The sequence below is a fragment of the Oncorhynchus mykiss genome, chromosome 23 (genome assembly GCF_013265735.2).
Source record: "Oncorhynchus mykiss isolate Arlee chromosome 23, USDA_OmykA_1.1, whole genome shotgun sequence".
In the NCBI taxonomy this organism is placed as follows: Eukaryota; Metazoa; Chordata; class Actinopteri; order Salmoniformes; family Salmonidae; genus Oncorhynchus; species Oncorhynchus mykiss.
The window spans coordinates 12,579,430-12,594,629 of NC_048587.1; the positions used below are offsets into that span (position 1 = coordinate 12,579,430).

Sequence of the window (15,200 nt, forward strand, 5' to 3'; positions counted from 1 at the left end):
TTGATGTGCTGCACCAATGCATCATTTGTGGAAGGATTTTCTCCTTTTCTGTTCCTTTCTTCATGATCTCAAAATGAGCTTGATTGATGTTGTCTAGACTGTTACTACAATCATAAACGAGAATTGTGAATTGCTCCAAAATGGAAATGTTCTCTTCTGAACTATAATTTGAGGATTGGTCAGTGGCATTTGGCACCCACAAGCACTTGGGTCCAGACAATTTCAAAGGCATTTCTGTGCTCCATGAATTTACAGTGTCATGTCACACAGTCTCTACATTCACAGCCAGGGGAAAGACGACAGCAGTAGACTGTATGGCACAGAAATAATAATCGGAACTGTTTATGATGTTGCACATGGCAAAGTTGTTATCATTGACCATCAAAACGTAGACATGACATTTTCTATGTTATAATGTTTGGTTCAGGAGATATGAGGCAAAATACATTATTTGGTAATGGTGGAAAATGTGTTGTTTCTTTTGCGATGGCTCCATATTTGAAAATGTTCAGGGCCCCAAACTGTGTAAGTGTAACAAGTTTCATGATTTAATGAAAAAGTTTACATGTTCACCAATTGGACTATATAAGAGTAAGATGGGAGACAAGCAAATGAATGTAGGCCCTACACAGAAACTGTCCTACTAGGCCTACTGTATCGGGGCCTCTCAGTGCATGATCGAGTAGGCCTAACAAAGCAATATAAATCATTTGAACTGTATTGATCACTTTCAAATCAGAGGTTCAATTGGGATGTTGTTGGTGGTGTCGGACTCACTGTAGCCAAAATTGTTTACTTTTCCATTATCATTTATGTGAAACATACGGCCCACAGATCGGACCCGGCCCACTAAGGGGTCCAATATATTCAATATACTTTATTAGAATGACTAAAACTAAACTGTGTAGGAATGATAATGGACCTACATTTAAACAGTTTCTTGACTGTGTCCAGCTCGCTAATAATCATCCCAAAAAAATAAATAGACAGTCGGGGAGTATTGAAAATTCCATAAACGATGGATAGAGCACTACAGTTTCCAAATTGTGACAGCGAGGAAATATAAAAAACATTTCAGTGCGGCCCTTCGGACCTTGTGGAAGACCGAATGTGGCCCCCGCGGCAAAATGAGTTTGTGCTGTCTCCTATCTAGCACTGATTATATAATCAGCGTTATCCATGACATCTCAGGTTCTCTGAAGTATACCTGCGTCTGTGAGTCTGTTGTGTACAGTATGGGTTTTTGAGAAAATGATCAGATTAAGCTTAGTCAAACAACATTAAATACAAATAACTGTAAAACAGTTTTTTTTTTTTTTTTTGAACCCTTCAGTTGTTTGAAAGTTAGACCTATTAAATGACACGAGACACATGGTACTTCAGGATGCTTTATATAGTTTATTAAATATTGCATAATACCGAAATCAGAGCAGTAAATAGTGTTGTCTTCATTTTAATATTGACACTGAAACAGCACTGCAAAAAAAAAGCAACAAAAAAAAAGCAAACAAACAAAACCTGTTGCAGGTTGTGCATCTTGGCAAACTAAAGAAAACAAAATATATATAGTATTGTCACACACCGGATAGGTGCAGTGAAATGTGTTGTTTTACAGGGTCAACCATAGTAGTACGGCACCGCTGGAGCAAATGAGGGTTAAGTGCCTTGATCATTAATAATATCTTTGAAGCAGTGTCACACTTTAGTCAAGGTACTGGTACAGTAGTGGTACCTAGTACATCTATTCTCCCATCAAGGACTAAATCTCATGGTATAAACAATAGTAATATCCTTAAATATGACATATGGATACATTTCTGTGATCATCAATAAAAGCAAATGAAAATTAGGCACAATTTGTATCTGAAATAAGGCATTACGATCCTCACAAAAATGGCAGCGTAATGTTACTTCATATGCATCAAACTGTCTGTGCTAAATAACTCTTCACTCTGTGCTTTTTGCCCCCAAAAAATCATTCAGGTAAATAAGCCGGAACAACTGATAGAGCTTTATGTGACTTTTCCCATCACTTGGATTCCATACTTCTTTATTATACATATTTACAATCCTTATTGTGCCAGGCTGTTTTAATGGTTTACATGTTAATTCAAGCTGAAAGCACGGATCCTTTTTACATAATGTGTGTATACAGTACTCCACAATCATACATTCATACATCCTGCGATGTTTCATGGAGCACATTATCACATCAACATTCTACACTGACTTGTAAAGGCTATCATACGATAGTACAAGAAGAGCGATTATCATACAGCCAGTTTGACATGGAACAGACCTTTCCTTATTAAATTGTCCCTGGATCTTATAAGCTTTGTTTTGACTTCGGATGTCTGTGTTGGAGAAGGGTAATATCTATAGTGCAAGTGCTAGCATGGGGGAACCACAAAATTAAATAGAACACATTGTGTTATACTGTATCTCTATGTGGTAAACAGCTCACAGCGGAGTCATAATACAACCACCACTCAGGTTATCCTTCAGAAACATAAGTTATGGCCGTTATGTACAGCAGACCCAGGGGAAATGTGAGAAACACTACTTACAAACACATGAATGGCCATACAGTCGGACCACATTAGGCTGCTGAGGGGATGACGGCTCATATTAATGGTTGGAATGGAGTAAATGGAATGGTATTAAACACATGAGAACCATATGATTGATGTGTTCGATATGACTCCATTGATTCCGTTCCAGCCATTACTACAGCCCGTCCTTCCCAATTAAGTTACCGCCTGTGAGTAGAACACCTCATCTATGCTTCACTGTTGCCGCAAAATACTTCTTGATAGTCAAATTAATGATTTAGAGACCAACTCAGCACAATGTAACTGGTTTGGTAAGAACAACTGTCACACAAGACTATTCTCATCAATGTTGGATGTTGGCTGTAAAAAAGCTAGGGATAAACGATGTCGGATGTTTGAGTGTTGTATCGTCTCATGTCAATGACAAACATTGTAACAGCTTGACAGAATGAAGCTTTCTATTCCTTTCAAGTACAACAGACAAATGAGTAAACAGGCAGAGCTGTACTTCATTGTAGAATAAATATCTCACAAGGTAACATGATAGGGGGTAGCCACTTAATAACTCCAGACCATGTCCCAATTTGGTCAATGCACGGAAGAGCAAAATAAATAAATGAATATAGGGGAAACACACTGTGTGTGTGTGTGTGTGTGTGTGTGTGTGTGTGTGTGTGTGTGTGTTTCCATGTGAGGAATGGTGTGTTGTGGTGTGTTCTGTCTGAAAATGATAAAGATATGTAACATATAAATAATCTTAATCAGTATCACTCCAGGAACTAGATTAGTATTACTACTGTAAAAAAAAGGTAATAATACTGGTTAGATGTTGATAGTCTAACTGATATACTCTAATTTCAATTATACTGCCTAGACTGTCACTCATGACATTTAGGATTCCGCTGAAGAACACAAGGCAGTTAGTCATAAAGAGGAAGAATTTGATATGACTAAGTTAAGAGAGAAGAAAGTAGAGCTGCCACAACATAAGGCGCCCTTTTTTTCAATCTACCAAGTTTTCAGAATATACAGTATTCTGACATGGTGCATGCCTTTTACCAGTTTACAAATCTGATGAAGCTTTGAAATTGGGGACCTCTGTCCTCACAGGAAGACTACTTCGATGCTTTGATATCCGATTTCAAAGCAATCTTCCTCAAGGGAGTAGTCCAGCTCAAAGATAATTAGTCATGTTTTTCTTGTTGTGCCTCAAAATAATGACGGCACTAACCTTTTTAACGCGAAGAAAATTACATGTCGGATAAAATAAAAAATAATTTGTCGCTAAACTTTCCAAAGTTTTTTTGTTGTTGTCAGTCAAATTAATTATGCAAGAAATGGCGGTGGAAATACCTTTAGTAAGAAAATATTGATATAATATCATATTGAAGTTAACTTGGGAGTCATGTGATATGTTGTGTGGTCGTCCCACTACAACTCGGAAAACATGCAGTTTATTAAGCTATAGATTGAATAAGTTATCATAAACTTCACAGGGTGGTGAAAGTGCAAGGAGATGAGCTTAATGCTCCATTCCAATAAATATTCTCGTGACATGATAATTGATGCTTGGCTGCTGTTTGACAATTCAAATAATCACATAATGTAGGCTAGCCTACCCGCACTCTATCTGTGAACTGTTGGCTAAAAGCGCACGTGCCAAGACCAGAGTGGGCATATTCTCTATATAACACAACATTCTTGTGACAAAACCATCAGTAGCGTTGAAAATGCGATGGAAACACATTTCACTTTTTTGGGGCATGGGAATTTGACCGCAAAAAAGTTATATTTATGTGCACTACGTCATCACGCAGAGCCTTTTCTCCACAACAAGTCCATTTGATTCAAACACATCCCTGGTGGGGAAATGTGCATATTGTTTTCATGCGGATTGTCGAATATTCACATTCAAATCTATCGCCAATTAGATGGAAACCTAGCTATTGATACAGTTAAGTGCTTAAAAAAATAGGTGGCATACCACGCCTTGTCCTGTGGTTCCACTGGAGCCAGTCTAGTTTAGGCAGCTGTCTGCCACCAGCTACCTCACAGGAATCACAGAAGATCACGCACACTCACCCATTAGCTCATACACACACACGCGAGCTATCTTCATCAGGTACATACATAGCACAGCCAGTCTTCCTGATTACATTCATTACTTCATCTGACAGAAAGCTTAGCTAATATGTTTGATCATTGGGATTTCTATCATGCAGATGAACGTGCTCGAATTATAGTACAGATCTTGAATAGAAACCAGAGGCAATACTAAAATGGCATTGGAAGCTTTTGGACTACACTGAGGTAAGAGTGTACTGCTATTTTGTATAAAGACTACAAGCCTACATTGTCACAAACATAGCTTTCTAACTTTTAGTGCCTTCTGAGCTAACAAAATCAAGCCATTCCACGATGATACACAATATAGCAGGCCTATAAATTTGTTGCTTTAAGTTCGCTGTCAGGTCAATGGGTTTTTGATATTTAAACCCAAGGAATATGGTCTGTTGGACACGGTCCAAGTATGTGCCATCACATACAGGCTGGTACCTTCATGGTATGTCCAACCAAACACTACATGGGTTTTCCTAGAAAAAAAAATTGTATTCTAGACAGCTTAGCAAGTCATGTCAACCTTCAAATATATCTGCATTCAACGTTAAATAAAACAACTTTTCCCAACATAGGTCCTGGAAGGTAGCTGATGAATAACAGCTCCTATTTCTCTAGTGCAGCAACTACACATTTGAGCCCTCCTGATCCATCATGGAGGTTGTAAGAACCGCTCTCTTGATCCATAAACTGCTCTGCTACTGCCCCCTCATATAGATAGACATTCATGTGCTTCAAAAATACTTTGTATAGTAGTTAACAAATCACAAGGACACACCGCAAGTAAGAATATAAGAATATACAGTGTACAAAACATGAGGAAAACCTGCACTTTCCATGACAGACTGACCAGGTGAACCCAGGTAAAACCTATGATCCCTTATGTCACTTGTTGAATCCATTTTAAATCAGTGTAGATGAAGGGGATGAGACAGGTTAAAGAAAGATTTTTAAGCCTTGAGACAGTTGAGATATGGATTGTGTATGTGTGCTATTCAGGGGGTGAATGGGCAAGACAAAATATTTAAGTGCCTTTGAACGGGGTATGGTAGTAGGTGCCAGGCGCACCGGTTTGAGTGTGTCAAGAACTGCAACAATGGTGGGTTTTTCAAGCTCAACAGTTTCCTGTGTGTATCAAGCATAGTCCACCACCCAATAGACATCCAGCCAACTTGACACACTTGTGGGAAGCATTGGAGTCAACATGGGCCAGCATTCCTGTGGAACGCTTTTGACACTTTGAGTCCATGCCCCGATGAATTGAGGCTGTTTTGAGGGTAAAGGGGGGTGCAACTCAATATTAGGAAGGTGTTCCTAATGTTTTGTACACTCAGTGTATGCTGCAGTGTGTGACATTGAATTGTTTTACTAAAAATTCCATTGTTAGAATATCATATGATAAATTCAGCCATGTACTGTGCAGGACGTGGTTAGGGTATGTGTACACCACACTGACGATTGGGCAGAGGGTCAACAGCTAGCTTTCTCCTATTGTCACCTCATGCACCTTAACATACCTCAGACCAAACTGATCACTTACATTAGACAAACGTATTCACTTGACTAAATAACTGTCCTAATTTAAAGAGTCAAGCATAATAGTAATTATTTCCCAACACTCAACAGGCAACCAAGGGTTAGAGCTAGGTTCTCCTCACACTATAAATGTTTGCTGGCAGGTTATAAGTTGACCTCTTTTACGTAATTTCCTGGAAACGTGCCAAACTGTTTTGTCCTCTTCGAGGTACCTGTGAACAAAACAACAACAACATTTGTTAGTCTTTGCAATCAAATGTGCCTACTTATGTGACATAATAGCAACCACTACTATTGAGTACATAAACATAAACACATGTTTTGAACTCTACGGGCTCTATTTTTTAGGCCTAACGCACGCTCATTGGCAATTCCCGAGGTGTTAAAAACCAGCGCTTTGCAATATATATATGCTCGCTTGCGCTGAGGTGGAAGGGGTGGAAATATTTGATGTGTGTCATTAAAAACATGCCAATTTCAAGTAGTGCTACTGGTGATATTTAAGACTCACTAAAATCTGTTTTAGCAGTAATCCAATTGGTTATGGCATCGATTTTGTCAGCGGAGGCACACAGTAGCCTAATCAGTAGCCTATAACCAATGTTTTATTAAAATATCTTCCAGCAGCAAAAGAGTCAACTGCCATTACCGTATTTCTTTATATTGGACATTATTATTGTCCATGCAGCTTCTGGGAAAAGTTAGGACTCAATAGGCCTATGTGAGATACCCATCGAATGAAAGGTGCCAGTGACTGTAGGAAGTCTGTTTAGAAACATCATGTCATTACAATAGACTGTTTATTGTTTTTCCTTTGTAATTTTGTTAAAAAAATTGTATCTTACACTTTCATCTCTTGGACCTAACTGTCCAATCGCAGGAATTCCAATCGCTGTGCTTGGTGCAGAATCTGCTTGTAGCCTAGGCTATTTGCCTGTTCATTTGTTTACCTTCCACGTGGCAAAGCCACTAACAGGCTATATCAACAGCAATGGTAGGCTAATCTTATTATAATGGTTGGGCAATATTCATTTGTCCATGGCTCGAACATGCAGTGCATTTTTGAAATGCAAATGCAATGTGTGTAGATAAATATTTGAAGCCCCCCCCCCCCCCCCCCCCCCCCCAAAAAAGAAAAGAAAATACTAGATTGGCTAAATGTTTGTTATAACTAGCCTTATTGAAGGGTTACTGTATACTATTTCATAAACAATATTCAATGTATAGGACAAACATCCACGCCTCAGGGGAGGATGGCTCATAATAATGGCTCATAATAATGGCTCATAATAATGGCTCATAATAATGGCTCATAATAATGGCTGGAACTGAGCGAATTTAATGGCATCAAACTCGGGGAAACATGTAATTAATGAATTTGATATCGTTCCACCTTTTCCGCTCCGGCCATTACCACGAGCCCGTCCTCCCCAATTCAGGTGCCAACAACCTCCTGTGGTTGGTTGGTTTGCTTTATGTTCATGGAACAAGAGATGCGATTTATGCATGCTTCTGACCCGATCCTATTTAGAAATATTGTTGTTGTTGAAAAAAAACCCAAACAGATGAATTGCTTTTCATTTCATTTGATTAAAAACCAAACTTATTATAAAGATTCAGCGACAATGGGTTTATGTTGAGAATGTACATGGCTATTTCTGGAGAAGTGCAAGTATGATCAGTAAGATGGCTCCATGACGTTTATAAAACGTTACATTTGGGAGCAGATTAACAGTGAGAGTGGACATTCCCCCTTTCTCTTTATATTCAATCTTTGTCCAGCTCCTGTGAAAAGTTTGGATGTGCGTAAAACCCCCCCATTGTCTAAGTTGCCTTGTCTGTATTATAAGCCCACGGGGAGTAATTATGGTGCCTGTAACTATTTAGACAGCCCCATTTTTTTATTCGAATTATACACTGTCTTTTTAGGCCTCATCAATAGCCTAGTGAATTTAATCTTGCTTATTGACTACGTTTGGCATGTCCATGTCCAATATACAGTAGGCCTATCCCCTACAGCCCCTACAAAACAATGTATTTCCATATTGAAGCAACGCAATTAGAACAATGTGGACTGCAAACATATTCAACGTATTTAGCAAATATGGGGGAGGCTATTTAACAAACTAGGAGTTGATGACAACGCAATACATAAAAGACCGTAAATACACAACTTAAAGTGACCACATATTTAGCCATGGAGCACGTTCTGATTGGCCAGTGAGGTGTCAAGCTGCGACGCACCCACAACTTCTTTATTCATCAAGACCCAGCTACCGCCTGCTACTGCGCCACTAATTCCGGTTGTGAAAATAGCTCAAATATTTTTGACACCTGTAGCGCTACTGCCAGCGCTAAGATTGACCATTGTGTTAGGTTTGCGAAAATAGAGCCCGATGTGTTTGAACCTCCTCTATATGCAAATTTCTGAGAAACTACCCACATGGCAGTTTTACCCTCTGCTGTCACTCTGCTGTCACTCTGCTGTAACCCTATATGGATGAATGTGACTATGACCATATCTTTGGGGAATCCATCCTGAGCCCCCAGGCACATACCAACAAACCAGCCATCATCGCACTTCTCCATGACACTGACAAGATCTCCCTCCTGCAGCTCCAGCTCATCTTCATTCTGTGGCACGTAACTGTACAAAGCCTGGAAACTGTAGGATAACATTACATGAAGTTAGAACTACAACCACAAAAGGACTTGAGAGACATAGTATCAAAAACGAAATATGAGACGTATTTACAAGACCAGGGTAGTGTTCAGTAGGCACCAAATGGTTTAAAACCAACTGAAACAGGGAGCGACTACTGGGACTCATTTTCGTTTTCTATTTGCAAAGCATTTTAAAATATTTTCCGTGGCATGCCCTAATGAACATGACTCGGTTGAACTGGGGCCTTAAGTCAGAGTACAACAGTAAAACAGAAACCAGAGTATCCAGGGCTCAGACTAGACGTAGGGACAGACGTCAGACGGCCATACTCACATTCCACAGCTGAGACGGCTTGGCTCCGGGCTGCTGCTGTGGGACTGGGGTTGCTGGGAAATGATGAGAGATTGTTTACTGGGGTGAAGGGGGGGCAGGAGTCTGTGGAGGACAGAGTCATTGGGGTGGGGGGAGAGGGTGCTGCAGTACCTCACCGAGGTCTCGGCTATATTCATGATCTCATTACACACCGCCTCCTAGTGACAGTGGTCAGAAGTCAGTCAGAGAGAGAATTCCCAGTCAGCCCAGAAGGAGAGATGAAGGAGTTGGGTAGAGGGGCAGGGCAGGGAGTTAGAGGGTGCACAGGAAGAAGGAAGGTAGGAGGTCCAGTGAGTAGCAAGGCAGAAAGGGAGGGATCCGTTAGAAACCAGGAAAAACCAGGAAAGTCGTGAAACACCAGAAGAGATGGTGGTGGAGTCCGGCCGAGGGGTAAGCATGGAAGAGCAAGACACTAGAGTGAGTGGCATATAGAATGAACACAGTCACAATGAACTATTAGTTCACGTCTGATACTATTCAAAAGATGATATGCACAATTAGTGGGGAGGAAAAGATGACAGCAAGGTCATGCAAGAATGCTGTCATATTCATCTTATTGACTTGTTCTTCACAGAAACTCAAAGTAACAGTCTAAAGCTGAGATGGGGTTCAGGATAAACAATTAGTTAAGTGAGGAAGTTCAGCTAAATTAACAGTGACGAGTTAAAGCAAGCGATCATCATAGATCATGATAAATAAATCCCCACCACATATTTCTTATCCAGAAATACCAGACATATTCATTTTCATACATTATCGTCGTCCACAAAAGGCAAATCAGCACCTTACCGTGAATGAGTTAGCATTCATGTTGTTGTCCTGGATGTCAAACAACATGACAGGGCTTCTGGAGGTTCTTCCATGGTAGTCACTGTCATTCTTCAGCAGCTGTAAGAGGAACACACACATTAGACTCCATGGCTCACAAATAGGAGTTCCCCACTGGGCACAGATGTCAATTCAACGTCTATTCTACGTTGGTTCCATGTAATTTCATTGAAATTGCATGGAAACAACGTTGATTCAACCAGTGTGTACCCAGTGGGTGATGTCTGGAAGATGCAATTCATTTCCAACAGCGTGCTGTAAACACAATCGTAGTGGAAGTCAATTTACACTGTTAGAAAAATCCATAGACCTATCTCTCAAACAAAAGTTATTTTCTATAAAAACATTCATACATTTGTGTCAGATTGTTCACAAACCAGTCTTGGGGCGGCAGGGTAGCCTAGTGGTTAGAGCGTTGGACTAGTAACCGGAAGGTTGCGAGTTCAAACCCCCGAGCTGACAAGGTACAAATCTGTCGTTCTGCCCCTGAACAGGCAGTTAACCCACTGTTCCTAGGCCGTCATTGAAAATAAGAATTTGTTCTTAACTGACTTGCCTGGTTAAATAAAGGTAAAATATATATATATATTTTTTTTAAATCCTCAAATAGTAATCAAATTGGCTTCTCTATGACAATATTTTCCAATATGATGGTATAATTGTGGGGGTCAAGAATCTGCAACCCCTCTGAATCATTCAACACATTAAAAAAAATACAATGATTTAATCATGCACGGTCACACGGTTTTCATTCCAAACACCTGAGATAAATCTTCATATGAAAACTCAATTTAACACTCAAACATGTGCATGTTAGTAGCGCACACACAAACAAAAAAAACATGCAGACCAAAATATGACACATGAGTCGTGTAAGCTCTGCTGACTGCATTGGAGGAAGGTCAACTTTAGGTCAACATTACAGTTAGTTGTCATTCACTATCTATTGCACAATTATCTATCTAGAGGCAGCAACAACGGAAACATCCTATTATTGTGGCTCATGGAGGGAAGAACTCCAGTTCTAACCACAGTGAGCCCGAGATGCAACACTGCACACCATGCAGTTGATCAGATACCTCTGCAGGGCTATTTCGCCAGCTGCCCAGGGCTTCGCGGCCAGTGCCCCTGTCTCCCTCTGCCCCCTCCCCCTCCATCAACTCCCTCTCCAGGATGCTCAAGGGGCTGGCCCCTGTCAACCAGCTCTCCAGGCCCGCCCCTCCACAGGGGCTCAGGCTGCGGGACAGACGAGGAGAGGGAGGGGAAAGCAGGAAGTCCTCCCCCTGGGGCGGGGTGAAGGTGAGGAAAGGGGTGGCCGAGCCAGGGCGGGGCGGGTAGGGCGGGGGCAGGGGGGAGGCAGAGGGGGAGGCCATGGGGGAGATGCAATAGGGGCTGCCGCAGATGGGGGGCACGGGGCTGGCAGACTTGGAGGGGGGCAGGTACTCGCCCCAGCGGTAAGACACAGAGGGGAGCGGGGGTAGAGGAGGGGTGGGGGCAGTGGGGGGGCTGGCACCCCCTATGGTCAGGGAGATCCACTCAGAGGAGATGGCATGGACCTCGGGGGATACAGAGCGGCGGGGGGAGCGGGGGAGGGGCAGGGGGGATGTGGTGAGCCGGTTGTTACGGACACGGTTCAGCTTATAGACCAAAATGACCATCCAGAGAGAGGGGAGGACGAGGGACAGAAACGGAAAGATTAAACATTACACATGAGTATGAATAAACAAAACACAAATAATAAAGTTAAAATAAATAGCAATACTAGGCCACAAAAGTAAACAAAAAAAACTGAGGCAAACTTGGAGTGTACAGGTTGTTGTATTCCTGGACAGACAGCTATACCAGAGAGTGTGTGTGTGTGGAGCGTGTCATTACCTGAGGGGAAGCATTGAGGCTGCGGTGAGGTGATTGGCCAATGGGGGGGTCTGGGTAATCCAATCCATTCTTTACTCTGGGTCGTTTGTGCACCTCTATGTAGGTGACTGGGAATATACCCTGGCGATTGGTGCCAGAGACTTTGCCCTCGTACCAGTTCTCATCGACCCTGCGAATCAGGATGATCCTCTCTCCCTGTAGACATACATTGGCATCCCGTTAGCTCATACTGTATAATCACACATTTAGATGCATGATATAACAAACCATTATATAAGATAACATAGTATAACATTAAAGCAAGCACAAACTAAACACCATCAGCTCACACAAGATTTCTGATAAGCATACTGTATTTCCTGTATCCTGAAACTATGATGGTACTATGTTGCAATACTTGTGATTTCCATCTGTATTACGTAAAAAGAGGAACTAATGTTACAGCTGCTCCGAACCTCAAAACCCTTAACACCTAGTTCTTTTTACCTTTCTGAATGACATCTCCACCACCGTGTCCCCTGTAAAGTTGAAGCGTGCAATGGCCTCTCCATACTCCAGCACCTGCACTGGGGCACTCTTCTTTGGCTGGGCCTTCTCCGTGGGGGGAAGGAGCTGGAGAAAACATACACGCAAAGCCCAAAATACAAATCGGTCAATGTCAATGCTAGGATCTAGTGTCAAGTTCAGGAGGCAATCAGTCAAAGTCAATGATAGGTACTGTAACAGCGTCACATTCACGAGGGCACACTGTAGTACAACATTTTGCAACAGGAAACAAATATCTGTGCTTTTCCATGGACAAGGTGGCACCTCCCTGTTTCAAAACAGTTTCTTCCTACTGAACACGACTCCAGTGAATACCAATACTGGGCCTCTTCCACTGTTGAACTTTTCAACTGACTGGTGTCATAACCCTGAAGAATTGACTTGTGTCGTAATAACACTGCAATGACTGGTCAATTTGGCACATCAGTCTGTACCGTACTGTAGTGAGTTCCATTTTGTAACGAAAAGGTCAGAGTTCATTTTCAGCTACATTATTGTAACGGTCTGTACCTCAACATAACTCCGCGGGAAGATGCCGACTCTGCCGTGATGCTCCCCTTCAAACCAATTATTATCCACCTGTCGAATGATGTACACAATGTCTCCCTTTTGAAATGGTAACTCCCTGAAAAAGAGAGCAACAACAAACATATATGTTAGCTATTGGATTCAACAATATGCCAAGTTAAAAATAGGAGCATTATGTCAAAAGGCATATGAGCAATATGACAAAGGCAGAAATATGACCACACATCAACCACATGAAACATTTCACTATGAGACTCAGAATGAGGTCTACCCACATGGAAATTGCTATGTGAGAGTGGAGATGAATATAAACCACCAGCCAGCCAGCCAGCCAGCCAGCTAGCCAGTCAGTCAGTCAGTCAGTCACACTAATGCCTATATGGTACAGTAACATGATGATTACAACACACCAAGGCTTATATTTTGCTGCAGCTTAACATATTTTGTGCATGTTCTTGAAATCACTCGTGAGATGTGCGTCAATGCGTTTTACCCACTTTAGAGTCTCCGCTCTGAAGTCAAACCGAGCCAGGGCTGGAGTTCTCTGTAAAACAAACAAAGCAGGGACTGTTAGAAAATAAGGATGGATAAAGGAGCCTGGACTCCCATGCCCTGTGGCATGTACTGAACATTGGTTATTCAGTTCAGGCTGGCCTTGCATGCCAGGTTCACACAAAACTATCTTTTAATTTATGTGCACGTGAATTACTGCTGGTGGTTACAGTATATCTTTATACCCTGTAGTAAGACATTATTTATTCATAAAAGTTGAGGCACATGTCAGGCTGCAATAAACATTTGTGTTCTTCTCAAACTAACAATAACATGATAACATAATATGATTCCCGAATGTATAAAAACATAAACATTATAATCCAGAGTAACAATTTGTACTGGTCGGTAATTAGTTCAAATGCTTAAATGTTTTTGAGTGCTACATTTAACTTCTGAGCTCATCTGGTTGTTAGTTGTGCCCTTTCAGTGTCCCTGATCCACTGAGAATATTCTAGCAATGACAGGAATGAAACGACTCATGTGACTGTTTCTGTGCGGTGGTGGTAAATACTGAGCTACTGTGGACTGCAGTCAAACAGATGCCAAAAGAGCAGGCAGGCCAATCAAAATGCAGTAAATGTGTGTGTCAGGGAAAACAGAGTGAAAGGCTAGGATCATGATGATATACAGTATTTTGGGCAGATTTATTTAGCTGGTCCCTGAAAATAGAGTAGAGTAGAGAGCATACTCTTTGTTGTCCGGGTTTGGCCGGAGTAGGCCATCATTGTAAATAAGAATTTGTTCTCAACTGACGTGCCTAGTTAAATAAAAGGTTTAAAAAAATTATAATTGGAAGTGTATGGTATTGTAAAAAGGTATGTTGAAACGATAAATCACAAACATATTGGGTGAAAAAAACTGTAGAACCTATATTGTGCTAACCTGTGCAAAGCGTTATGTTGAACCTTGGAATGTGTTTATAGCTACAACTACTATCCCAATAGCTTCATTCATCCATATTCAGGCAAGCAAGGTCAAATCATGATGTAAGTACATTTAAATCGTTGTAGTCAGAGGAGCCATGCTCATAGGGGGCACAGGGGCACAGGGGCACATGCCCCTCAGATTTGTACGGTTTAAAAAATTCAAACTACCCAAAAATATTTGGGGTTGTTGTTATTTCTCTGTAATACTACTAGCCATCTAGCAATTTTATGAAGTTGGCTTTAGCTCGCCCAGATAGGTTCCCAATCTCCCAACCTCCCAACCTCATAATTACAGTGCCTTCAGAAAGTATTCACACCCCTTGACTTTTTCCACATTTTGTTGTTACAAGTGGGATTAAAATGGATTTGTCTTTTTTTTTTTGTCAAAAACTGTAACACGGCCACTCAGGAACATTCATGTATTCTTGGTAAGCAACTCCAGTGTAGATTTGGCCTTGTGTTTTAGGTTATTGTTCTGCTGAAAGGTGAATTCACCTCACAGTGTCTGGTGGAAAGCAGACTCAAATCAAATCAAAATGCTTGGTAAACAACAGGTGTAGACTAACAGTGAAATGCTTACTTTACAGGCCCTTCCCAACAATGCAGAAAAAAAGTACAAAAACAGAAAAAGTGGAATGAACCAGGTTTTCCTGCAGGATTTTGCCTGTGCTTAGCTCCATTCCGTTCCCAGTCCTTAAC

At 41.3% G+C, this 15,200-nt stretch overlaps 1 protein-coding gene across 9 annotated transcripts in view; it reads right to left on the reverse strand.

Moving 5' to 3' along the window:
- Positions 1 to 5,880: 5,880 nt before the first annotated feature.
- The window catches only part of LOC110502275 (sorbin and SH3 domain-containing protein 1), a 66,074-nt gene continuing 56,754 nt past the window's right edge, over positions 5,881 to 15,200 (reverse strand). For 6 of the 9 annotated variants that reach the window (XM_036960642.1, XM_036960647.1, XM_036960643.1 and 3 more), the window contains 9 exons: positions 13,518 to 13,564; positions 13,003 to 13,117; positions 12,433 to 12,558; positions 11,947 to 12,141; positions 11,151 to 11,708; positions 10,033 to 10,131; positions 9,205 to 9,257; positions 8,765 to 8,871; positions 5,881 to 6,418 (listed from right to left, as the gene is read on the reverse strand). In XM_036960642.1, the coding sequence (XP_036816537.1) occupies positions 6,351 to 6,418; positions 8,765 to 8,871; positions 9,205 to 9,257; positions 10,033 to 10,131; positions 11,151 to 11,708; positions 11,947 to 12,141; positions 12,433 to 12,558; positions 13,003 to 13,117; positions 13,518 to 13,564 (1,368 nt within the window). In that variant the 3' untranslated portion in view covers positions 5,881 to 6,350. The remainder of the gene's footprint in view (positions 6,419 to 8,764; positions 8,872 to 9,204; positions 9,258 to 10,032; positions 10,132 to 11,150; positions 11,709 to 11,946; positions 12,142 to 12,432; positions 12,559 to 13,002; positions 13,118 to 13,517; positions 13,565 to 15,200) is intronic. The other 3 variants (XM_036960649.1, XM_036960648.1, XM_036960650.1) reach the window with 2 other exon arrangements.